The sequence below is a fragment of the Scophthalmus maximus genome, chromosome 10 (assembly GCF_022379125.1).
Source record: "Scophthalmus maximus strain ysfricsl-2021 chromosome 10, ASM2237912v1, whole genome shotgun sequence".
Classification (NCBI taxonomy): Eukaryota; Metazoa; Chordata; class Actinopteri; order Pleuronectiformes; family Scophthalmidae; genus Scophthalmus; species Scophthalmus maximus.
Genome location: NC_061524.1, coordinates 5,943,256 through 5,970,314, shown reverse-complemented (window position 1 = coordinate 5,970,314; position 27,059 = coordinate 5,943,256). Strand labels below are relative to the sequence as shown.

The 27,059-nt window shown below is 44.8% G+C and overlaps 1 protein-coding gene across 7 annotated transcripts in view; it reads right to left on the bottom strand.

The window, feature by feature from the left end:
* Nucleotides 1-106: 106 nt before the first annotated feature.
* hspa12a (heat shock protein 12A) overlaps nt 107-27,059 on the bottom strand; it is a 28,356-nt gene continuing 1,403 nt past the window's right edge. For 2 of the 7 annotated variants that reach the window (XM_035605291.2, XM_035605294.2), the window contains exons 2-12: nt 14,927-15,003; nt 14,689-14,816; nt 12,494-12,680; nt 11,991-12,095; nt 11,714-11,830; nt 8,145-8,316; nt 5,872-5,958; nt 5,025-5,129; nt 4,653-4,911; nt 3,563-3,666; nt 107-3,172 (exon numbers count right to left, since the gene is read on the bottom strand). In XM_035605291.2, the coding sequence (XP_035461184.1) occupies nt 2,541-3,172; nt 3,563-3,666; nt 4,653-4,911; nt 5,025-5,129; nt 5,872-5,958; nt 8,145-8,316; nt 11,714-11,830; nt 11,991-12,095; nt 12,494-12,680; nt 14,689-14,816; nt 14,927-15,003 (1,973 nt within the window). In that variant the 3' untranslated portion in view covers nt 107-2,540. Of the gene's footprint in view, nt 3,173-3,562; nt 3,667-4,652; nt 4,912-5,024; nt 5,130-5,871; nt 5,959-8,144; nt 8,317-11,713; nt 11,831-11,990; nt 12,096-12,493; nt 12,681-14,688; nt 14,817-14,926; nt 15,004-26,954; nt 27,011-27,059 lie in introns of those variants that run through there. The other 5 variants (XM_035605292.2, XM_047334765.1, XM_035605293.2 and 2 more) reach the window with 4 other exon arrangements.

The following is a 27,059-nucleotide window of genomic DNA, read 5'->3' as shown; positions in this document are numbered from 1 at the left end:
TATGGCATTGCATTAAGAGACTTCAAAGACCAGAGTCTGTGGAGGCAGAAACCTACTAAAGTTACTCTGCGGCATACCGAGAGACATTAACAACCCATTTTTTCAGTGTTGTGACCCTGCAGGGACAAAATATGGAGGACTCTACCACCTTCCCCCTTTCCGTTTCGTGTAATGCTGCTCTGCCGAATGACAAAGGCCCGCAGCATGACGTAGTCGCAACATCGCCGAGCTGGAAACGAGGTTTTCCTCCGGCGTTTCTGCGGTTTCTCGTGGCTGCCAGCAGGGGGCGATAAAGATCAGCGAGAACTCGCAGTAATGCCCCTTTAACACACGTGTTTCTTTTTCTCTCACGAGGACGTGAGATGAACATGTCGGCGTGTGGCCTTCGATGAACTCACAATCAGTGTGATTCTCAGTGATCACGTCTGAAGTCACACATATATATAAAGCTTAAGTATTTTGTTGGGGGAGCGACGGACTGCGCCGTATATTTCTGGTGGGGTGAGTGAACGTCGACATCACATTGTTATTGACACTAGGCACTCTTTTATTGAAGACTTATACCTTCCATAGCCACCTGGAAACGTGGCTGCTTACTTGTATGATTATTGCTGACGGTGCTTCAGCTTTAACACAGAAACAACCACCTCTAATAAATCAGATGGCTCGTGTTCGGTTGGAGATATTAGGTCGCTAGATATCTAAAGAATGAAGATGAAAATCCCCACAGCCAAGCTGTGCTGCAGGGCGGAGCGGGGGAAAGGGGACTGGACACATTCAGATACGGCTGATTTCAAAACGGAAATACTTTTTTTTTTAAGGACGGAGGTATTCAAGTTTCTTTCACGTTTGCAAAAAAAAGGTAACAGGCGACGCATCACATCTCTCGTTCTGGATGAACAAGGCAAATCGAACGTGCCTTAGCCTCTCATGCAATGACTGGTGAGGAAAATAAAACGTGGACCATGTGAAAGCACGCACACACACGCACACGCGCGCAAGCACGCACACAGACACACACACACACTCTTGGCTCTAAAGCTGCAGAAATAATGCTAAAAATCTGTACAATATTTAAATACTGTATTTACAGAAATAAACACACTTCATCGTTTTGTCCCGACCGGAGTTACACACACACCTGGCTTCAAAATATTCAAGTGACCTAGTGGCATCTTGTCCACATCTAATAGTCTAGAAGCATAAAAGAAATAAAAGGCAACGGTTAAGCACGTGTGATGAACTGCACTTGATTTTTTTCCGACTGAGCTCCCGGCACGTTCCACATTCTTGGAATGTGTGGATCATCTTGAAGGAGGGACCAGACTGGCGGCTTTGCATGATTTGGCCAGTTGATTATGAATCAGATATTTGTTTGATTTTTTAAATTTGGCTTCAGTTTACAAATCTGATGCTCGATGGGGTCTACAACAAGTATGTATCTGCTGAACGTGGATAATATGAATCTGTAGAAATGTCTTCTTCTACCTGTACATAACTTCCCAATTAACCAAATATCTTAAACTATTTTTTGTGTCAACAATAAAGTGAATCCTCTACAGGGGATTTTAGCATCTTTCAGCACATTGCTTTGGATTTATTACCCACAATTTCCTTTGTGGGTAATAAATGTTTCCCAGGAGAAGGTGGAGACCAAAGCAGAGCTTAAAGGAGAGTAAACATTAACGCTAATGTTGCTCGCTTCATGTCCCCAGATGTGAATAGTGATGTTAACCGTCTAAGCTTTTGCAATATTACTAACATGTAATAACATAACTTTGACAATAAAAAAAAATAATATGCTGACTCCATATTCACTGCAGAGGATTACGATTGCTGACAACGTGGTGATCAGTCTTTGATAAAATGGTTAGTTGGTGGCAGCAGCTCGATGCTTTAAAGCGCTGAATCATGCAAAACCCCTGGAATGATCCTCAGGACTGCCGTGAAGTGGGGAAGATTTAATATTTAACCATGACCAGAACCAGTTATTGTGACCTCACTATACTTTTTAATCACACAACATGTTGTGTGATGCACGTACGCTATGTGAAGCCACCAGACGGCAGATGTCAGCAGCCTCACTACAATGATCTGCTGCAACGTGTAATGATGTGTATCCATAACGGTTGTGTAGGATATCAGAATATTATATTTTCTCTGGAATGCACAGAGAAGATAGGAAAAGCCGTCATAAGCTCTTAAACCTGACTACGAAGCTGTGGGTCTGTTGTGAGTGTGTGAACACTGTGGAGCTCGTCAGCAACACAAAACAAAAACGACGACTGGGACGGAGTCAAGAGACGGACCTAAAACACACTTTTCTACAGTTGAATGTCAGCTCGCGTTTAAGACTTTCAAACTTCCTGCCTCTTACACTCAGAGTGAATGAGCCCTCGAGATTCCTCATCATTTACCACTTTCCAGTAAATATCCCCAGCTTGTTGTGTCTGAGTGTGTATATGTGTATGTGTGTAAGCTGTATTTTTTTCCATTTCAATTCCTTCCATCAATTCTGTTACATTAGCTCTATCGTGGCTCTAGTGGCTCAGGAAGTCAATGCTAGCTTTGACAGTGCGTCCGGTGGACACGTCCACTGCCATGGCCCGGATCTCCGTGTCTCCAAACTGCATGAGCGTCTGGATCTCGCGCCGCGGTGCCGCGCTTTCCGTTCCGCTCACATCCAAGCGGAGTGTTCCGCACTTCCTGACGCCGGGCTCGCTGATGAACCCCACGCTCTCTTTCTCGGAACAATAGACGTGGATGACGATAACCTGCTGCGAGGGCTTGGCCGGCGTGTAGCTCCGCTTCACGTTCTCGCCCAGCGCCACGGACTGGTCGGCGGCGATGAAGGTGTCGAAAACGTCAGTGCACCACCGGGTGCCGTCCTTCACCAGCAGCTTCTCCGGCGGGTGCTTGCCCTCCACGAAGCGATTGAGGACGCCCACGCCGTACGTCAGGGGCGAGCGGCGGACCTTGATGACGCTGGGGTCCAGGCCGAACAGCACGGCGCCTTTCAGGATGGTGAGGCCGACGTCGTGGGGGATGATGATGCGGCTGCGGCCCTGCAGCATGTTCTGGACGGCCTGCTGCAGCAGGGGTGACTCGGCAAAACCCCCCACTAGGAACAGGAACTTAATGTTGCACACCTCTGGCTTCTCAAAGAGCTCGGCTGGGGGAGAAATACAGAATCGCAATGAACAAGACGAAAATAGTTAAACGCTACATTCTGCATTTAGATAACAATGCAAAAACAAAAAATGGGCAAAGCAATTAGAATCAGAGCGGAACAATTCAAGCCCAAGTGATGTGACCTACTTTCCACTGGTTCAGGTGGTTATGAATAATGTAGGTTGGCTGGTTTTAGGAGGAGACCAACACAGAAACAGATTCCTTAGTGTCCTAAACTGCTTCAGCGTTGACTGGCACTACATGCAGTCGTGGAATTGAGTACATTATATGGTATAAAGTTTAAACCATATAACAAACCATATAGACTGAGTAATTGAGGACAGTGTGACCGAGCAATGTGTGTGTCATAGTGTGTAAGAAAGTAGCTTACTGAGATGTTGGATAATGTGATCTATGGTTGGCTTGAAGAGGGAATTCATAGCATCTGGACTCATCCTCAGCATCCCCTGAGACGACCATTTTACAAAATCCACACTGGAGAGGGGAGAGAATTGATTACATTTAGTCTACTGAGTGCCATTAATCCATGTTCATCTGCCACTGGAGCCGGAGGATCTGATTCAAACTACTTCACAATATTAATGAGAAAAACATGGACAACAAGGACATTTTTTCTCATCAGCCCTATGAACTGTGTTTCCGAACATGAACCCCAGAAGCAGAAGCCGGCGACAGCCCAGGCTCCGCTCAGAGCTGTGTCATCGATTTCTTCAGGGGGCCATCTCCCTTCAGTCCTGCTGCCGTCTGCTGCCAAACCCCTAACCCCTGAAAGAATCCATAGTAACCATCTGCCACGTTCCCATGAGTGTGATCCGTTGTGACGTGCACACGTGAGTGTACACGTGAGTGTGTGGTGTCCACATACGGTGAATTGTGTGTGACCGTGTTTAATGGCGGCCCCACCCGAGGTTTTCCTGCAAAACGCACTGAGCACTTCGAGTCGGGCGTCAGAGGAGCCTGGAGGCCACTGAGGGCTCCAGTTTCAGCCAGATCACTCGCTGTGGGATTATAAAAAAAACCCAAACAGAAACGAGACAAGGCCATTAAAGTCTAGACTCCATGGTGATGGTGGTGGTCCCAGAAGTCGGTCGTTTTAGTGCTCTAATGGCCGAGAGTGAAAGGTTACGTTACCATTAATGTATCAAAGAGTTCTAACGCCGCGTTTCACAAGAAGTCGTTCTGCTCTACCCTCGCTTAAAGTGCTTTGTGCTTAAATGACGCAAACTTATATTCTGTAAGATGTCTGACATTTAGACTCGCACACCCAACCTCTGGAATTTTCAAGACTCTGCAACCAAGTCCAGCTGCTCCTGATTCAAGGCCTTTGGCTTCACTAAGTTTGACAATCTTGCAGAGACAAAATCTATTTTATTCAAGGTTTATATTTATTCAGCTTGTCTGAGATAATAAAGACTTAAAAACTTCAGGGTTCGGTCCCCGGTGTTTCCGGATGCACTCACTTGCTCTTGCGCAGGGCGTGCTCCACGCTGTGGCCCCTGAACTTCTTGTAGTAGTCGATGAAGGAGAAAGGCAGGTTAATGTTGAGGGGGTTGGTTCGCTCGGGGGCCGCCGCTCTCTTGCGAGACTCGAACGCAATCATCAGGTCCACCCAGGCCGCCGGCCTCTTGATCTTGAATTGGTCGATGAAGTCCTGACCGAAGATCCTACACAGCAGCTTCTCGAATTCGTAGTCGATCCCGATCGAGCCGTAGGGGCCGCCTGGGGAAAAGAAGGGATGCGTGAATTGAGGATGAAAAATGGATCGGGGTGAGACCGTGTGCAGAAAGCAGTAATGAAGAATGACTATGATCACAACTATTGGTCCTTTTTACCTGAGGCCTTGTAGAGCTCCTTCAGGTGCCCCTCTGGAAGACGGATCTGATGAACAGTCAGGTCCACCGTGCCGCCGCCACAGTCCACCACGACGTAACGGTCGCCTGCACAGAGAAGACACGGGAAAACGCAACATGGGAGTGTGCAGTGAAGGCGCTTAAAAGGCAACTAATCAAACAGTATTCTTCCTGACAGGACTCATTGCCTCTGACATGCATCCTTTTAATCGCTCAGCTGTTTCCACGTCCTCCAGGGAGGCTGGACGTGACTCGTTAGCCTCAAACAGAGAGACAGGTCTGCTGACCTGCGAGCCCACTCACATGAAGTGACGAGGGAAGGGGAACTGGACGAGGTACCCTGTGGGTCTCGGGATATGAAGATACCAGCTCTGTTGACAGCAGACGACGATTAAATACATTCAAGATCACATTTTAAGCAAGCGCATGTCACCAAGCACAATCTTTTCTGAGATACTGAAAATAAGTAGAGCTCAGGGGCCGGATGCACCAACTGGTCTTGCGCTGAGTTGGTCGCAACTTGGTGCTACGAAAGTGTGGGGAGGGGTGTCCGCTTCATGCAAGAGATGGCATGTGTGGCTGGGCAAATCAAATTCGATATTAATTAATAGTCAACAGTGATCGCTCTAACCATCATCAGTCATGGGGATCATTGTCTGTCGGCACAAAATTGGCAGTTCACATGAGCGTGCATCGCGTTTGTTCAGTTTGTCTGTTGAACGTTGGGAATTAATGAGGCAGCACAGGAAACAGCAAGAGCAGTTACCCTCCTGAAGAAAGGGGAAAGGGGAAATCACAACAGATGAGTAAAAGAAGAGAAAGACTCTACCTTCTTCCAGCTCCGACCAAAGCTCCCCTATGACATTTTCCACCAAAAAGGTGCGGCTCTGCCGGTTGCGTCGAACATGCTCCTTGGCTGGTTGTTAACAGAGAAAGAATGTTCTGGTGAGTGTGATGAAGGCGTGAAGCTCTGCTGTGTGGCAGTGTGTGTGTGTGTGTGTGTTTGTGTGTAAAGCAAGCAGCAGGCAGAAATGCACCTGCATCTAAACTATGAGCAAAGCTACAGATTTAAGAATAGCTCAATTTAAATGGGTAATAAGTTGAGAGCACACGCGCACACGCACGCACACGCACACACACACACACACACACACACACACACACACACACACACACACACACACACACACACACACACACACACACACACACACACACACACACACACACACACACACACACACACACAATCATGTTGCACACAGTGAGAACATGCAGCGAAAGACAAGGATTTGAAAGGTTAAACAGAACATCAACACTTCATCAAGACACTGGCAGGTTCCGTCACTCTGAACACATGTGTTATCAAGTTTTATTTATCCTATATAAATACACGCGACTTAAAAAAAAATGCATGCCAAGGAAGCAGCATGCCAAAACTATGAAATAAAAGATGAATGCATGTAACTATCACCACTATAAAGACAGATTTACCGACTAACCCGGGAGTTTCATAATTCTACAATCATGCGAAGGCTGATCAGGCTGCTTTCTCGGGACTTTGGGTCTGAACTAAATTTTACTTTACAACGTGTTTAAATGGTTGTTGTTTTTATCTTCCTGGCTCTGATCTTTTCTATCTTTAATAATTTTTGTGTTTCACCTTGTTTTCTACATTTCTTTTACATTTCTGCTCTAACGATGTCTAATGTGTGATCTTCAAACTGCTATTTCCTTTTGTCAATTCTTTATTTTCAACAAGCAAAGCACCATGTAACTGATAGGTGCTATATAAATAAAGTTTATCATCATTATTATCAGGGTGTTTAACCTGCAGGTCAGTAAAAGCCATGTGACCTGCGGTTGACTGGCTGATGGCAGGAAGACCGGGCCGAAGTCAGTGTCAGAGCCATTTCCTCCAACACAGAGGAAACAATATAAAGGGGAAGGACGGCTTGGCAGCCGACATGCCAGAGGCATGAGAGAGGTCGACGGTTAACATGACATCAGCCTAACCATCCGACAACATCGTATCAATAGACCACAATAAGCTGCCGAGACAGTTTCAAAGAAGGAGTCTCGGCGGAGTGGTTTTACGGCAATGTTTACGGTATGTTTGAAATACATATTTTGATTAAAAAATGCAAATGTATTAAGAGAAAAGAAACATCAACCAGGAAGTTACTATCTAACAGGAGGCAGACAAAAAAAGGTGTTGAAAATTAGGTGAAAGTTCATCAAAAATGCATTTACATGTGACCTATATATCAAAACTACAGCCACGGTCATACACCACATTTGACCTTTTAAGGTCAAAGGTCAGGCCACAGTACCAATTGTCATGACAATATTTTCAATGACCATAACCTGGGAAATTACAAACAGAATTTTTCTTAGAGGTCCTCATTGAATAGCCCTTTTGGTTCTAAGAATAAAATCTGTCCAAAACTTGAAAAATCTCTCTGCCTTGTTTTTGATGGTGATGATGAAGGGAAATTTTTTTTTGCACAAATAAAGGTAAGAGACTAGTGAAAGTAGGAGAGAGAGAGGTGGGTGTTTGCTGTTGCTGCTTGACATGCCGGTAAACAACAGCAGTCAGTATCTGTCCATTATAGATCAAACTATTTGAATTGTGTGGTTTTAGATTTACAGCACAGGGGATAAACATAATACTGACAGTGATGTTATGACCACATGTTTAATGGACTCCCTGAATGTAATATGGCTGAGATGTCTGGAAAACTCAATACAGTTCAAAACATCAATGGTGAGCTGGGAGGAACCGTGGGCCCTGAAGTTAAACCCACAGGTATGAATAATTCATTATTCGACTTCTTATTGTAGAGTAAAGGGCAAGAGCGGAAGATGAAGGGTGGTGATTGGAAGGAAAATAGAAAGTCAATGAGAAACTATAGAAGAAACAACATCAGGGAAGACGGTACGTTACAGTTACAACACAAATACACACACATTAATAACTCGCTGTGGCGGCGTGCATGACTAGTGGTGAACAAAAAAGCGGTGGTGATATAAATGCTGTGTGAAATCATCATCACAGGATAAAAACAAATCACATCGCGTCAGTGATGACGGGGGACTTACCTTGGCTCGCTGCGCTCCCCCCGTTGTCGGTGGGGCTGAAGCCGTTCTGGGTGGTGTGGGTGCACAGGTCCACCATCTGGTGGAGGCGGAGCTTGCGGCAGTAGATCGATGCCGCCTCGGGCTCCAAGGCGATGATCAGCTGCTCTGGGTTTTCACGGGACACCAGACCGGACTACACGAGGGCAGACATCAGAAAGGACAACACACTTTTTAACTTAAAACATTAAAAGTTTTATTTTTTTATTTTTTACTTCTTATAAACATTTTGGTGTCGCAATTAAAATCTCCATAATGCTGTAGCAGTTTTCGAACATGAACTGTCCAGATCCATTTTTTCCCCCTTTTACATAAGACAAAGACAGCAGGAGATTGTCCAAGTCCAGAGCTTTTCCTTCTGTAGTCTCAAGTGGGCTCATTTAGAAAAATGTCCAGAAAAACTGGCAGGAAAAAGTTCCGGAAAATGTCCACGCCCACTCGCTCGCTGTGAATTTTCATACTGTACTCGCTTAAGGAGAGGTCACCATTTTGTCAGCCGCTGAACTATGGAGCAGAAAAGTCACAATTCCTACAACTGTAATTGCAACAATTACACACTTCTGAGAGAGAGAAAGGGGAGGAGGACACTATAGAAGCTGTGGGCAAACTCTGAGCCTACGTAGATGACTTCTATAGCTTTCAAAGTCAACCGTTTGAAAAAGGGAGCATCTGGATTAGTTGAAGAAAGTGTTGTTCATCCCCCACTAACATCTGGCTATTGTCTTCAGTGTGAAATGAAGGCTTGATGCCTCCTCCAGTAATTCCTTCGAAGCTTTAACGTCTCAGCAACAAATTTCAGACGCCTCCATTGAAACGGTCGGTGTCCAGTTTGAAGAGAGTGAAGGTAAAGACATAAAAGATTTACCACCGAAACATAGTCACTGAGCTCCATCCTGCTTTCTCCTGTCTACTAATCCTGTTTACTTGCGTGGTTGGAACAGAACAAACTGAAACTCATCCACTACCCATGGGAAAAGAGGCAATAAGTGATCAATGATTTAAAGATGACATCATTCAGTGTTCTGATTATTAGCTGCTGGTGGAGAATGAGGCTCGTTTCAGCAACAAAATCACAGCTGTTATAAATCACACTTATTATTATTCGTACTTAATCCCTGGAGTAGTTACATTTCAACATGAGCTGTGTTTTTTTTTTCCAGATTTGTTTCAGTTTCTTATTTTCTTTTTTAAAGCATATCTTTCAGATGACGAGCCGTGCAGCTTTTATTATTTGTGAATAGGAGCCAGAGAAGAAAACAGTGCTGGATGTCAGGGATTCACAAAGAAGACGTGTGCGCTGTGTCGTCGTGACCCCTGGAGAACCAACGGATGACGTGATCAGAGGAGGTGTGGTGGTAGAGGGCTGCCATTGGCTTGTCTCCTCCACAGCCAATCACAGGAGCCACGGTGCTTTAATGCTGACTCACTGCAGATGCCCCGCTCCCCCTCTGCTCACTTTCTCTCTACCTCTGCGTTGTAGTCACACCCTCTCCCTTTCTGCTCGCTCCTGCATCTCTGCCTCCAGCCCAACTGCAGATAGCAGCCAGCAGCTCCTCCGCCCTCGCTCCTCCTTCATGCACACCAGGGATGTGACCAGGGCAAAAACGATGACATCACCGGAGAAGACAGCATCAGAGACCAGCAGTCTGAATCACTGTTCAAACACTCAATGTGTTTAAAGCATGTGCTCAGCTCTGTGCAGCTTTTTATGAGTGTTTCAACCTGCGATGCACAACCTGTCCAGGACCAAACACCACAGAAGCAAAGTGCGGTGAACACAAGAGCCAGATGATTTGCTCATGAGTTGGTGGAGGACAAAACAAAGCTAAAAGAAAAGGGGAATATTGGGCTCGTGCCAGGTGTCCAGAAACAGGATTCCCTCTGTTGCTCTGCCTTTGCACGTTTTGTGCAAAGTTAGAGTTTGTGGTTTTCCGTGTAGTGAGATGTCTGACATGATACGTTATCAAACAACAGCTCAGCTTCCTGAATCCTCAACGTCACTGTGCGATGTCTGCACAGAAAGCGAAACCAACGCCTGGCGAAACCTCACCAAGAAAATGGACAACCCAATCTATCGCCAGAGACGCTGCACAGAAGTGCTGGGCGGGCACCATCATACTCAGAGATAAGAGGCAAATAATTCCATTTCTGTATGAAAGAAACAAAAGACATTATTTGATGAGTGACATTAAGTCTGTTTGGGAAGAAAGACATGCTGAAGCCTTGGCAGGCCATCTACATTACAAGTATCTCACCCAAATGTGGAACTGACGTCTGGCAACAATTTTCTTTTTCGCAGGGCCATATAATACATTTTACACCGTCTGCCAGGCTTTTCCCTCAGAGCCATCTGTGGCAGAGTCCATAAGTGATGCACTCAAGTCTCAGGCCACACAACACAGACATATTCTCAGATCCGCAGAGCACAAATACAAAGGTAGCTGTGAATCACATAACCACATGCTACGGCTTATATGGCAAATATCGCATTTTATGCTTCATAATCTAAAATAAAGTGTCTTCCTCCCTCAGAAAATTCACATCACTATCACACATACAGAAACACACACACAGAAACACACCCACACACACACCCACACACACACACACACACACACACACACACACACACACACACACACACACACACACACACACACACACACACACACACACACACACACACACACACACACACACACACACACACACACACACACACACACATACTCTGCAGACAGCCACACCCAGTGACCACATACACTGACGGTCCTGAAAGACCCACACGCACGACATTATAAAAATCTCTGCGACGACAAATCTAACACAACCGAGTAGACAAAGGCATCGCTACCGGCCGCAACAGAGTGACGACTGGTATGGTTTTCATCTTGTGAGTCTCTTTAATGAGGACGCCCATTTGTCGTCCCAATCAGTCTAAGTCTTAATATGTTTTTTATCACTTACTTTGCTAATATTAGTCAAACACTGAATACGACTCTCTCTCTCTCTCTCTACTCGTCTGGACACAGCGTCACAGCTGAGCACACACATTGGTGTAGAGCATGCGTGTGCGGGACATGCAGACAAACAGGCACCTCAGAAGTGGAATTCGTTAAATGTGGCCACACTGTGAATCCCAACTTGTTAATCAAATCAAATTTTTTTGATTAAAAAATGTATATTAATCAAACCAGTGTTTATGGAAAGCTCTGGTTTCTCTATCGGTCACTGTACTTCCGTGTCTCTTTATTGACGACTTTCTGACTGCCTCCATGTGTCCTCTACCACAGTCTGTAGGTCACTGTACTGTGAGTACACTGTGTGTATGTGTGTGTGTGTGTGTCACTGCAGCAGCACAAAGCTTCCATCTTTCAGTCCCTCTGACGCCGACATCATTGTATCGAATTACCATATCAAATCTACATCCATTTTGATAAAGAGGTTATAATTTCCTCCAAGACGTGGAATCGGACGTTTGCAAAAAAGGAATGTGCCTCGTACTGAGGTGTGACCAGAGCCTCTCTGCCTACCTTGTAGGCAGCTTCCCTCATGAACTGCTTTGCAGGCATTTTCCAGATGGCGGGAACCGTGATCACCCATCTCACGTCGTTGTTGTCAAAGTCACCGCCCATCTGATCACTCAGCTCCTGGAGGACGAACATTCAAACACAAGGTCACACAACTCATACACATGTTACGTGGGGTCAGGTGGCATCTTTTAGAATACCAGATGAGGTGGGATTGGGACGGATACGCTACAGAGACATAGGATATCAAGCAAATCAAAAAATATTCAACGTGTGTTACCTTTAGTGCTTGCTCCTTGAAGAAGGCCAACGCATATGCAAAGATGTCCAGAGCTTTCACTCGCTTCCCATTGGCTGCGTGAAGGTCTGTGTTGATGGACAGATTCTGATTGCAGAGAAAAGACATTGGAGTTAGAGTTGAATATTTAAAAAATGCGACTATTTTATCATTCAATGGTGGATTAAGTCACATCTGGTGCTGTAGTGAGTGTTTCTGGCAGTGTGTTTCAGACATGAGTAAAAAAACCAGTTAGTTTTAATGTGTGACTCACTGATTTTAGTTTTTGGACATTTATGTTTAATGTGGATTTGGATCAAATCGACAATTTGTCAGTGCATGGTATCTCAAAAAAACCTCTATCAATGAGGCGTATTTATCTCTCTTAGAATCATGTGTCGTCATCTCACAAAACAGAATGGCTATCTCCGTAGTAACACGCTGCAACGCAATATGTCACACCGGCTAAGGTGAGTGGAGGTGTTACGGTGTGTTTGTGTCCTCACAGGGGTGGTGTGGAGCTTCATTTTGAATTTCTCCAGGTAGAGCCACTGTTTGGACTCGCTGGGGTCCAGGTCGTGGTAGAAGTCGCGAGCCGCGTAGCCAAAACTGTGGAACTTCCTGTCGGGAGTCAGCAGGATCGTGGTTGGCGTCTTCTGATTGGACACGCCGGGGTCGCCGCCTTCCCAACGCCTATAGGAGGAGACGAATCGGCAATCAATACATGTATAAAAATATCTGTGCTTTCTTTGGCTTTAAATCATATATACACTTTTGCAGCTGTTGAAAAACGTGGGCTTATTAATAATTCCCCGTGTGGAACCATCGTTTCATCATCTCTGAGAAAAGCCACGGGAACTTGACTTCTAGGCTAATTGTGCTCCCACACTATTTCTGGAAAAATGGAGGGCGGCTATTATTAGTGTCGTCTCTGCTCCATGGGAGAAGTGCATGATGGGATTTTGCCACCGGACTAAGAGCTCCTGGTGTGAAGAGGAACTCATTTGGGAGACCTGAGGAAAAACAGGATGGAGCAGCTTTGACCTCATAAGCAGAATGGAATATATTTTACATTTCCATCCAAAATCTACAGGTTTTTGTGACGACAAGAAAACTCAGAGCACCGACACCAAGCCAGGCTGCCTGTGCTAGTTAGACTCGAGATTCCTTTGCCGAGGCCTGGCCTCGCATCACCCTGAATAAGTCTGCTCCGTCTCACTCGAGCGTGCACTGAACGCTGCTGGACTATCAATAATGAAAGCATTTTACTGCGAGAAACATTTTGGAAGAGGGAACGTTCCGGTCATGAGCAGTGCGGTTCCTGCTCTAATTGTTCCCGTCATGAGTGAGGACAGCTGGGAGGGAAGTGCAGTCTGCAGGGTGAGGAATGTGCAGCCGGCCAGTAACTCTCCCCAAACACTCAGATATAAAGATATTCGGAAAAATTCCTAGGTGAAAAAAGCTAAAAATCGACTCCCTGACACAACACAGAGTTCGGTCCAGAGTTCAGCAGAAGAGGGGTTCACACAACTACACAATCAGGAAGATGTGGATCTTTGCATCTTCCTGCATTTCTAGCAGCACTGTTCGTTCTTCTCCACCAACAGGGAAGTGCTTCTTGAACAGTTGAGTATAAAGCATTAGGGAAGATAATCATCACTCATTTTAACCTGGTATCACGTAACTAAAAAACTGGTTTGACTTGCATTGATTGAAAAAGTTGAAGAAGTTATTTGGGGGAAATGGTGCTAGCTGTGTTAGTATAAACAAAACTTCTTATTCTATGTAGAAATTTAGGATTCGTTGTAATTTTGTCGGAGAAAAAAAACAGTAACAGAGTTGACCATGTTTGCGACCCCTAATATTTCTTAATATATACAAATATTGCATATCACACTATATATTAATAAACTGCATGTATTTTTGCATTACCCATTAAGAGTATCAGCATCATTAACCCTGCTCTGCTGGGTTAAGTTGATTAGATTAGAAGGATTTAAAGACAAGTGGATTACAACGCGCTGCTTTACACAGCAATGTCAAGAATGTGCGGCTTCACACATGAGCTGGTGAATTTATAAACACCTGTCAGCCCGTGGTGGGATGGAAGCTGTTAACCCCCCGTGGAGCCTGGCACTGAGGGACGACAGGGTCGACCTGAGGGGTCACGGGACTCTCGGGGGTTTGAGTCCCGCTTCTTTCACTGGTTAGAACAAACACTAGTGTCAAGCACGAGACAGAGGGACGGGAGACCGTGATGAGCTCAAGGCCTAAATAAAACCACAGAGGAATATATTATGTACTATTAATATATTCTAATATATTTTCTTTTTTTATATTAATATATTTGGAGTTTCACTCACCAAGTTTTTAACTTCAGTTACATTTTTATAAAGGAGTTTCTCTGCTCAACTGTGTGACTTGGTTGTGGAAGCTCCTGTGTTATAGTAAATACAAGCCCTGTGTTTTATGGTCTAAACCCATTGTTAGCACAGATTAATACATAATAATATTATTATTCTCAAATGGTACCATCACTGCAACCATTACATTTATTTTGCAGACGTGTAACGTCAACTGATTCAATTTCCGCTAAATCCTGACTAAAGAACCTGACATCAGATGTTTCCAACCAAGACGCTACTCTACTTATGATAATAATTGACTATTGAAATGATTCCATTGAATTCTTTTTGCCTACCTCATGGTGTGAATGCATTCCGGCTCCTTTGTGAAGGCGTAAGCGTAACCGCTGGATGTGGTGCCAAAGTCGATGGCAACCACCACCACGAAGGACTGCTGCGACTCCACGCCGTCTGTGTCGTCCTGCTGTACAGAGACAACATACAGTTGTGATACGGTGACATATTATGACACACATAATGTGTGCGTGTGTGTGTGTTGTGTGCGTGCGCATGTACACAACAGAGCTGAGTCACCTGAGTGTGTGAAGGAGACAGTGGCGTGATTCCGGGGTCGCCCATGCTCTTTGCTGGAGAAGGATTAGCCATGGCATCTGTAGGGAAACACAAAAGACATTTATGTCAGTCACACATTGCACCTTTTATTTTGGTGTGTCTTTCATCCTAGGGACTCAAAGTTAGTGACAAAATGATTTTGAGCTTGTAAAGTGATACTCACAATAATTACAATACTTTGTAATTGTAAATCAACCTTTGAAAGTAATATTAATATTTTTTTTGATCAATCGTTTGGTTTTATACATTTAATATTTTTATTTTCATGTCATGTACACTGCCCAACCCTCATCAGTTTACAAGGCGCCAAAATTAGAGTTGCAGTGTTCCACTATAAAATAAAGTTTTGTTTTACAACTCAGTCTTAAAGACAATACTCTATTTTTATCCAATAAAATCAGCTACAAAAAAAGTTCCCTTCTGGACGCACAACTCAAGTTTTACGAAATTAACAGAAACGGGACATTTTTATACATTTTCAAAACTAAATTGTGCGTGGGGGGAATTAATTCTATTGATTAATGTTCTTCATCCTCAGCTTGTAATGAGCCTTTTGGGTCAAACAGTCATCGAATCTTGGGAAACTGAAATTAATGGAAAAGTGTGGAACTATTGTGAAGTGCTGGTTGGACGGTGGGCGCCGACAGCACCAGAGAACCAGAGGAGCACCGAATCACTACAGAGTTCCTGCCCTTGAACTCTGAAAACTCTTTTGGCCTGTCAACGCCAGAGAAGAGAGAAGAGATGCCTCCTCTTCTGGTCCAGAGCCGCAGACTGACATCTACTTGGTCCGAACAGCAGCAAACGTCTGCTGCACCTGTCTTTAGAACACAATGACTCTTCAATTGAACTGGAGATTATCTCTCCATTTGCTGCCATCATTTTCATTAGTCTGGCTTAATGGCGTTCACAGAAAGCGTTCTTTGAATCCCCGCACAATCACAATAACTCCCTCGACGTATTGTAAGTGTCTGGCAGAATTGTGTCACGGCGGGACGTCGTGTTATCCATCCCATTTTTCCGCCTCGCTCATCCGTTTTTTCTCGTCCACCCCTACGGAGTGGATGAGTGGTCCGAAGACCCCATAATACACTTTTGCAGGCAATTACGGTGCAGAATTACAGACCACCTGTGGCTATAGGCTCCATCTAGCCACCACCCAGCCTGTCCGTCTGTCCACGGCCCCCCGCAGCCCCACTCCCAAAAATCACCTTTCCAACCCCAGAGTTTTTATTCCCTCACAATGGCCATGAAAATCAAATCACGAGGAGTAAAGTGACAGCTCTTGTAGTAAATAATATCTCTGAAGTGCTGTATTGCTGAGGTTCGCCTGAGCCATTCTTCCTCATTTTACTATAGCTCACTTTGTTTACACCCCACGTCGTGAGAAATCAAATTTCCAGCTTTCTGAACAGGCGGCTTGTGTGTGTGCTGTGAGCGCCAAACTGTTTTATCCACAACTTTGATTCTTTCTGTCCTGCTTCAGATTCATCAGAGAAAGTAACGACAGGTGAAGTCGTACACGTGTTTTCAGCCTTGAAACTATTGAACAATCAATGAAAACACAGGAGGATGAATTCTGACTCTGTGCTTCATTCGGCTGTATATTGAATGAAAGTCGCACCTTGTAATTTCATTTATAGAGAATAGAGGCCGAACAATATTTGACAAAGGGCAACAAAAGCCCATCACCGTGTCAGTGGCTCATCGTGAGGAAGTGACAGTGATGAAGGCTGACTTATAGTTTGGCATCGACCAAAGTCATTTGGATCGTACATACCAAAAGTGACCAGTCAGATCAGCCACAATGATTGGCCCTTTCAGTGTATCAGTGATTTCCTTTTATTTCATTTCCAACACTTGGAAACACTTGAAAGTCTTCTGCTCATCTGCACTTCTTTTCGTGGAGGTACGCGCCACAACAATGTGGACCCTAAAGGCAACGAATGTGTGTCAGAGTGTGTGAAGATGAGACAAAGGTTGACACTTGGATAGATACACTGTGAACATTGGAGTGGTCATATGAAAAGTCATAAATCTGTGTGATGTAAACACATGAGACATATGTGACTGTGTATTCTTCATGACCTCATGACCGGTTATCTATCTCACTAAAGGCACCGCTTCTATTAAAAATGTTTTTACACCGTGTCCTGGTGGCAGCGTTCCAAGAATCATACAACATCCCGGGCCATACAACATTCTGGCCAGCGGGTTTCGGTGAATATCTTTTTTCTCTCAGTCAGTGTCCTTCTTCTCCGGATGGAAGCAACTGAGTTAAGGGTAAAGATGTCTAAAAACCTATTTGCAGTCTCATCTTGTGAGAAGGCAAATGTTCACAAATGTTGCTCCGAACATTTCCGGAACTTTTCGGAAAATGCCTGAACATACGTATGGAATCATGGCCATGGCCCGCCTCCTATGCGTTCTACCCAGACGCGGCCAGAACACTCCGGAAGTTTTCCCGTTGGTGTAACACGCGTCTGACTCTGACTATCTCCTGCTACGTTCGTCATATGGGAAAGGCAAACGCAGGTAAATCTTCTCGGGTAGATGTAATAATAAGAGCAATTCAATCTCGGTTTTCTGTCACAAAGTGTAGCACTTAGAGGAGAAGGATGAGTAAAATCAAACGGGACATTTCTCTAATTCTTTGAAACGTCTGGTGGAGCCACGCTGTCACGACAGTGTTTACTATGCAGCTGAAAAGGATGTGAGGAGGACTCTTGTTATTCCCTCTCCTCTCTGTTGGAGCACCCACTTCCTGTTGGCCTCACATTCCATCTATTCCCCAAATGACTGCTACTCAGAGGTCTGAGCCAAAGGAGCCTGTTAGTACAATGATCGGGCACTGCTGCTCTGACCAAAATAAATCATTTAGTCTACTACTAAACATCAATGAATAAGAGAGACTTTGACATGCTGAACTAAGGTCAGATGGAAAAAAAAAGTGATCTAGTACATGTGTTTAACCAAGGCAGAGAACACACCACCAGCAACTCGTCAACCACCCAGCGACCCAGACAGCAGCTGTCCTAACACCAGAAAAAGTAAAAAGTCCATGTAAAAGTCCACTTTAGAAAACTTTTGAACTGGTATTAGAAAGATATTGATCCTGATTTCCGACACAAAATCGAATGGTGCGTTCACATGAAAATGATTGGCCGCGAATTGATTACATACAAAGTTAAAGCGTCGGTCGCTTTAAATTTCGTATTTGAATTCGCACATATAGTCCAGGAAGATATCCGGACTTCAGTGCACGTCTGAAAGAAGCTATACACGGATCTACGACAGCGGTCTCCGTGCACGCCGATGTGTTCGTTCGTTCCTCATGGCAGACCTCGGATCTCAAAATGTGGACCATGCTGTGTTTTTTTTATATGATGTATTCTGTCTCTTCTTATTAACATGTAACCAGCGCTGTCTTTCATGAGCTGCCTGCTTTGCTGATGGAGAAGCTGATGGCTGCATATTATGTTTTTTTTGTGGACGAGTTGTCCATTGTAGCCCACAGCCCTCTACGTCTTTGCCTGTTCGTCATGCAAATTTACTAAACTCTATTCAAAACATGACATTCAACAAGTTCACTACGATTTCGCCCCCACGAAGGCGTGGCAGCTACAAACGGCCGCTACGCCGTGATTAAATCCGTACGCCGAATCTAGTTTAAATATTGAAAATGGAACGTGGTCATGAACTCCTTAATAGACCCACAGAGAATCTAGGGGACGTCTTGATCGACAGCAGACGTCTGTTTCAGAAGACAGTGGCGTCTCAGACGGAGATGAAACACAGAGGGACGGATACAAAAGGCGAGGGACAGACTGTTACCTACAATACCACAAGAGGAGCCTCATTAAATCCACTGCGGCACAAACACACACACAAAAAATCTGCTATCAAAGAGCCACATTCATAAGGCCGACTGCAAAATGAGTTTTGGAGAGAATGTGCTGTTTCTTCTCCCCATCTGAGGTCCCATTCATTCATGCCATGCTGAGAGAGAGAGAGAGGGGGGGGGCTGACGCATCCACTTGGCCGTCAGCCCAGACACACAGAGCAGAGAAACAGACTGACAACAGCTGCAGCCGCTACACACACACACACACACACACACACACACACACACACACACACACACACACACACACACACACACACACACACACACACACACACACACACACACACACACACACACACACACACACACACACACACACACACACACACACACACACACACACACACACACGAGCCGAGTTGTGTTTAAAGGCGCACACCAGATCTGCACGAGCTTACAATAATACACAACGACATGTGTTTTCAATGGCGATCGACACAAGGCGTTTTGGTTGCAAATAGCCTGCAGATAATCTGACAGATTTATGTCTCATCATTTTTCACACCAAACAATCTTTACTGTGGTGGCGGTGGATAAGTCCTCTGATGCTTAAGCTCTCTTAAAGCACTGTGCTATGACGATGGAATCCTTTCACAGGTCATTACATACTGTTCAGCTTATCAGCTGTTCAGAGCGGACAGAGGCTGCTTCCATGGCGACTATCCTGGTGTGATTTGTCTGTCCAAAAATACATTTAATGTGATATTCAACATGTTTTTCGAAGGCAAACACAAGCCCGACATATCGGTCTGATCCTAAACAATCCAGTGAGTGTATGTGATAGTATACACTACACATATTCCTGTAATTCCACACGTGTGTTTCAGTTGGGGGGTCCAAGCTTCAAGATGAGAGGCCTCGCTCTCCCGCTGACAGGTGGAATAAACTGAACGTACAGGCATGACTGTCGACAGACCTCCAGAACTAAGGCCTGTGTGCATGTATGTTAGAGCCCGACCGATATTAGCATCAACATCACCGACGTATCTATGTCAGCATATATGATGTCCAATGTGAAAACTCTTTTCACAGAACATGAGGCAGAAAGAGAAGCTCGGGGTGATGGCGACTCCGGACTGCTCTATAAACATCAGGGCTTTAATTCACAGGCTACACCTTTTCCACGACCCGAATTTTAACCACAGGGCTTCACACACTGTAACCTGAACTGTACTTTCAAAATAGTCCTCCTCCTTATCCAGAGAACACAGACAGGAATGTCTCTGTCATGTGTGCTTGAGAGGAGGCAAGTAAAGCAGCTGCATGGACGGGCAGCATGGGGAGCGGTGGGGGTGGACACTGTTTAGTTCTTTTTCTAGTTTATTCACAGATGGAGCGTCCAGGGAACTGCTGGGGAGGGAACAAGGTGGTGGTAGCCCTCCTGATCCCGCTTGCTTTTGACGAGCGCCTCTTCCATTTACTAATGAGGGCGAGGAAAGTTCTCGAGCGCTTGACTTCCCTTGTTCATTTTGAAGCATCGATTGTCCCCCTCGTTTACAGTCCCTCCCGAAAGGTTCAGGAAAAGCTCCGGACCTCGGAGCACGTCTGAGGAAGCAGCTTAAGACAGAGAATCGCGATGACGAATGGAATGAGACAACAGCTGCTGATACAACTTAGCATCTGCAACGACGCACACACAATTCACACAACGACAGGTTGGAGCAGCACGTGACGATATGGGTCACTGTCTGGATATGATATAACCTCTATCAGGATATGAGAATCTGGTCAGTCGCACAGCCCTAGGTCCTGCTGCTGCATACCCCTTCAAGTACCTGCAACTTGCATTTAGAATCGCTCTCTGTAAAGAGCTGGGATCCGATTTCCGGCAGTCTGCCCACAGATGGTGGAGATAGAACAGTGGAATGAAAAGCAGAAGGCTGTTTGCATTCAAAAAGGCCAGTAGCTCTTTAAATCACCGCCAGTTCCCCGCGTTTTAACATCAAAGTTGCCAGGCAGAGTTTTTTGACTTTCAAAGAATCAAGACCAAAGACGTGGTGCATTGTTCGTGCCCAACAAAGAAACAAAAGACTTTCATATGAAACAATTGAGCAAAAGACGTCTGCGACACAAAGAGAGAGCGGGACCGGGTTCCTGGAGAGGGTAGAGCGTTTCAGCCGTTCTCTGAGGAAATGCCTTAAAACTCTCTGCTGAACAATGGCTTTTCCTTCCTGTCTTGTCTGTAATGGGAAAAAACTGATAACGACAAAAGCCAAAGCTGAAATGGTTCCTGATTACTGCAAACAAGTTCTCAACAGTTAACCCAGACTAGACATAAATAGTGCCGACATCCACTTCTGCACATCTGCATCTGAAGTCATCACGATCTGGATTAACAACTGACACGCCTGCAATTATCAAGATATCTTCGACAGTCACCTCCCTACATTTCTGAGTGTGAAAGCTACACAATGAACTGTTTTTTTGGCATTCGATGTGCCCGGCGTTGTCTCGCGTCGTCTCACTTCGCCGTCGTGCCTCGGATCTGATTCTGCAGATATGCTTTCCTCCGGGTTTGTGCATGTTTAAACAGATTTGATCTGAATTATGGAGCAGTGAGCGAGCATTCACAGTTTAGCAGCGCGGCTTCACCTTTTAAGGGCACATTTCTGTCTGAGACAACTTGCAGTTGACTAAAAGAGCATTTAATTCGGCTTCGTGTTCACTAACAACTCATCGGGAGGCTGCTGCTCTTTTCTCTCTGCTGTCATCATTACGCCAACAGACCATTAAAGTGGTCCTTGCACTGACAGGGCTGCAGTCAAGACCACGTCAGATAAGTACCAATAAACTCAGAACTGTCTGTCCACAGGGTTGAATTTGTGTGTCCGTACAACACTGGTGTGTTCGCTTCTTGTAGATGCACGATAGATTTTTCCATTGCAGACTGTGAAGCTGCAGACTAGCTGAATAATGCAAATGGCTCCTCTGCCTCTTCACAGCAGGGGAATCCATCATCGTGTTGCAGCGCCATTACTGGATCTATGAACAGACACGTGGGTCTTTACTTTCCTCCCACAGTACAAAGACACGCAGGTCGGATGAACTAGGTTAAATTTCTAAATTGTCTATATGGGTTTGTTTGTCTATATGTGTGTCAGCCCCAATAACACCAGTCCATCCATATGGAAACCAAATTAGTCGATAAAAATCAAATACTGATATTGAGACACCAAAGCAACAGATTTGACATTACGGTTGAGAAAATGCTTTCAAATTCTGTAACTTCACTGGCATAAGTGCTGCGGTTGCTATGAAGAGCAACAGTAATGGTAATTATATTCTTTTTATTCACTGTAGCAACAATAAGTCTTTAAGTGCATGGCCCTGTGTATTGGATAATATGGTCATATGTATAAAATCTGGCAATTTAGATAGAGGTGGTCGGTCAATATTCTCATCAAATGGTTGGGGCCCGTCAAGCTGGTTTGAGTATTTCTGAAACTGACGATCTCCTGTTTCTCGAGTTTTTATGGCGCCAAAAACCAAAACATATCTCAGAATGCAAAACATGTTGAAATCACAACAGCCAAAGTCCTCGTCGGGTTTCAGAAATCTGAAGCTGCCCGTGGACACAAACCCGCCAACACTGGACGGTTTGAAGACTGGAAAAAAAACGCAGCCTGGACTAATGAACCTGGATTTCCGGGTCCAGGCCCGATGAGGGTTGATTGTTGTTGTGGCTTCACAGTGAACACGCTCTCGTGTGGAGCCGAGCAGAGCGACAGGTACACGGAGAGGTCAGGTGTTGGCCTGAGGTCTCCTGCCAGTTGGGGGAAACGAGCACAGCTTAAATGGAAACTACCGGAAACTGCTGGTGTCAAGACAAGTTCTGCCTGTCGAGGACAGTAAAAACTTTATGGACGTTTTTAATGGCCAACTGACTCTGAAGGATTTATTTTGGAACATGATTCCCACAGAACTGCTTCAGCTCAGACAAACTCAACACGGCTATTGGGTTAAGTTCTGGCAGATTTACTCTGTTTTAGATTGTTCTGTGGTAGAATTACTTCTGTATTGGGGGACATTGTCCTGCTCCATCACCCAACTTCTCCTGAGCTTCAGCTGGTGGACAACCACAATGACATTATCTGACATTTTCCTGAACTTTTCCTGACAGCCCCCGAGTAAAGTTTCCGTTAGAGCCCATAAAAATACAACAGGAGAAAACCCCCGAATATATCTCGGCTAGTGGGTGGGCGCTCTACCCAGGCACCATCCCTTACCTGAATGTTCCAGAATTTTTCCTGCTGTTGTAAACGAATCTAACTCTTACCTTAACTCCTGCTGTGTTCTTCATATGCGAACGGTAAACTCAAGAACATTTTCAGACGCATTTTCCCGGACATTTTCCATAGTTCATGTCTGACAGTTATCCTTTTACCAGCATACACTGTGAATAGTTAAAAGATGATGGATCCACCATAAACAAGAACAACACAACGATCTATGTGTTGTTAGTTCACATAGCTTGTGTCTGTTCATATTGTAACTTGGATGAAGATCTGGCATTAAGGCTTCATCTACTTTGTCTTGCCTCTGTACATAGCTGATGTGCCATAGGACCATATGAAACCAATTACCGTCTCACTGAAGCCTTGGCATATTGTTCCTGAACTCTTGGTTCTTAACAGCCTGTATTTAAGATCAAAAACCTGTATGGTTATTTGTAAGAGGCGCTCAAAAGGTTTAATGGGGCTGACGGAGGGAAAGATTTCGCCACAATATCTGCAGCGACAATAATCAAGTGTCACAGTTCAGACTTCCTAACAATGTTTGTTTTTCAAATGAGCACAGTTTCCTTCCTCCCTCCGTCCCTCCCTCCCTCCCTCCCTCCCCCAGCTCCTGTCGGATGGCCTGCGAGCAGCACCTCCCCCATCCTGTAACTCCCCACTCCTCCACACATCACCACCTCCACATGGCTCCTGTCAGAGACACGACACCATGCTGAAAATGGCCTCCTGGTCCCATTTTCCCTTTAACCTTCTCTTTCATGGACCAATTTGTATACCGGGTGTTTGGATGTCAAGCAGCAAAAAGAGTTGAACCTGGAACTTTTGCTTCAACACAGCGTGATGCCATTACATAATCACACAGAGTACATGCAAGTAGGTTCCTCCAACATGGACACCAACATTGACACAACTACCAACACAGCCCCTCGCCTTGGCAAATGAATGCAGCCGTACTGACACTTATGTAAATGAAGGACCTCTTCTACCAAACTCATTCACACTGGAAGCTGAAGCTCTGCCCGGTCTGAAGAAGCAGCAGAGAATAATCCAGAAACTTTCAACAGATAAAGTTTGACAGATCCAAGTGGAAGTGACAAAAGATGCAAAGATTCATCGTGTTTCCTCTGCGTTGCCGTGCATCAAGTAAACATTAAAATAATCAACACATCACTATTTCCACAAAACTTCACAATCCCATCTGTATGAAGTCAAGTCGCAGACTGTTTTCCTGCCGCCACATGGTTTTAATGTCCCGCGAGTCTGTCCAGCCACTGAAGTCCCGCTTGAAAAATGTCAAAACGTTGGAGGCGATATTATCGAAGGTAAAGACTGCAAACAATCTTGTTTAAAGTTGAAATTAAATGTTTTGTCTACTCCTCCCCCTGTGGGGTACCCCACCATATTTTTGCTTCTTTTCTTCTTCTTCTTTTGTTAAATGCTGTCTCAACTTCCTCCAATTGGTCTGAACTATACCTCCTCCTCTGGTCGGACTTAACTTACAACGCCAAGTGACATGAGATGTAAAGATTTGTTTCATCACAGTGTTGAACTCATTGGGATTTCAGCGAAAGTTACAAAAACTTCCACCATGCAATGAAAAGTGTGAAATTAAACAGGAAGAAAACGGAAGCCGGGATCCTACAGTTACACGGACACGTTGGAGCGCTGCCTGCTCAGCAAGGATACTCAGATTTCTCCACCTTTAAAAAAAAAAAGAGAGCCTTTGAGCTGTCCTGCCACCACCCTCACATCCTGCTGTACTTCCTTATCTGACATCTTGTTGTAATCCTCTCAGTGGGGCGTTCCCGTTTGACCAGACAGTGAGATACTGCGATATTCTGACTTGATTTTCTGAGGAGCATCCAAAGTTTACAGATTTGGCTATGCAGTATTTGTGTGTCGATAGATTTATATGTCATGTCTAGAATGTCCTTCATAGATTAGGTTGAGAGGTGCTCTGAGTCTGAAGGATGGCCGTTTGCAGCGTGAATTCGCTGAACTGGTCCGTACTTACTGCAGTCCTGGCTAATATCAAAGCAAAATGCACACTACTTAGTCAACGGACATTCTGGACAGCTGTCTGGGAGGATGATGTTGCAGTTTGCATCTGCAGTGCAGTAAAAAGACAAAAGGCGTGATTCAGCAGAGCGCATTCGACCTCCAACCGATCCACTCTCCGCAAAACCAACATGAGATACACGCTGTACTGTGCGTGCCGGTATTTTCGGTCGGGGCCTGATTTCAGAACATTAAAAAAACAAAGGTGTGGAGGGTATGTTGCCATGGCAACAAGCACTGTGCAACTGCCCTTGACGTGGTTCACAAAATGACTGAATTCTTAATGAAATACGACATGACATTTGTGGCCTGCAACATTTGTTTTTCAGCTGAAAATAGATAATTTCTTTCAAAAGACAACTACAGAGGGTTTGAGTTCAGACCAGCTACAGCTCTCCAGAAAAAAGCCCTTTTCTTTTAAGGATGTGATGAGGAAGGATGAAGCTACGACATTGTGCAACTGTGAGGTGCAGGACAACCGACCCCTGTGATCATTCTTATCAGCCCAAAGGAAACTGGTACAAAATATATACAGGGATTCCAAGTGTAGCTCTTTCCGACATTAACCTTTAGGGCAAATCGGTCTGGAACTTAACAATGAGTCAAACACGTGTTTTCTATGACCTGAACTTTTACAAACTCCGTCAAGTCCTGCTACGAGGTTCTTTGCTCTTTGTTTTGAACATATGTAATTGAAAAACATGCAACAGCAAGACCATGAATTGGTCATCATGTTGTTGGCCATTTTCTGATTTAGTCTTAATCGTGAGATCAACAGTTTAAGTAATTTTTTTAGTGAATCTCAACTTTGTTCGATTTTGTATTCAGATTTCTGTTTACCAACCTTCCCATGGTCACTTTAAAGACCAGGACGTCAGAAGTCAAAATTCAGCAAACTGCTCTGGGATACAATTTCACCAACAAAAAATGTTTTAATGAAAATTTTCTTTGCTACTCATGGATAGCATAAACAAACTTGTCTTGAGCAAAAGGTGAACTAACTTTGACTACTGACTTCTCAAAGAGGTGAAACCTCCATCTACAGGCAACGTAGCAATGTCCCGAATAGAGAAATTTAAAAAAGCATTGCTTGTATTTGCATTTTGGGCATCTAAAGAAATTGCTGCTTTCCCTTATATCATTCTCATATGTGGACCCAGTGGAGGTTCAGCCAGCATATGGACATGAACAAATCAGCAACAAAGGGCCTGTTTTACCCTCAACGTGCTGCAGTACAAATGCAAGATAAACACAAATGAAGCTGCTGAGTTCCCAAGTAAATTACATTAGACACGGAAGCTCAGCCATGTTGGATCTAGCAGGGCAGAAAAAAAAACGGGTTTTAGAAGAGCTGAAATGTCACGATGCCAATCCCCAGACATGATTGTCTTTGACAGACAAATGTCTTACTCAGTCGAGCTCAGTGTCACAAGTGATAACATACATCCAGCATTTGGCTGCAACTGTCGTCGTTTATCTCCTGAACTGTCGGGGGAGCTTGACGGCGGCAGATCAGCTGAGTGATGCTGCGTTTGTGTCTGGCAACGATCACTGGCTCTTTACTGCGATTGCATCAAGAGTTTGAACTCTGGAGAAGGAGTAACCCACGTCAGGTGAGGTCTCAAGCCCCGGCTCTCTTTTTTTAATGCTTACTCACTCTGCAGTGGGTGAAGGACAGGCGGGAGCACAAGGGGCGGACCACGAGGACAACTGTTGGAGCAAGATGTGTTTGTCTGCAGGGCGTCACGAGCCATTTCTGACTCCATCACCCTACACGTTAGAGGTTTACCTTTCGACAACACAAGCAACCGTTTCTGGCTTCAGGGGTCCCACGGAGTCTGGTAATTAGCTCCCGTCCCTGCAGGACATCGCCCGGCTGCAGTCAGTCAGTGAC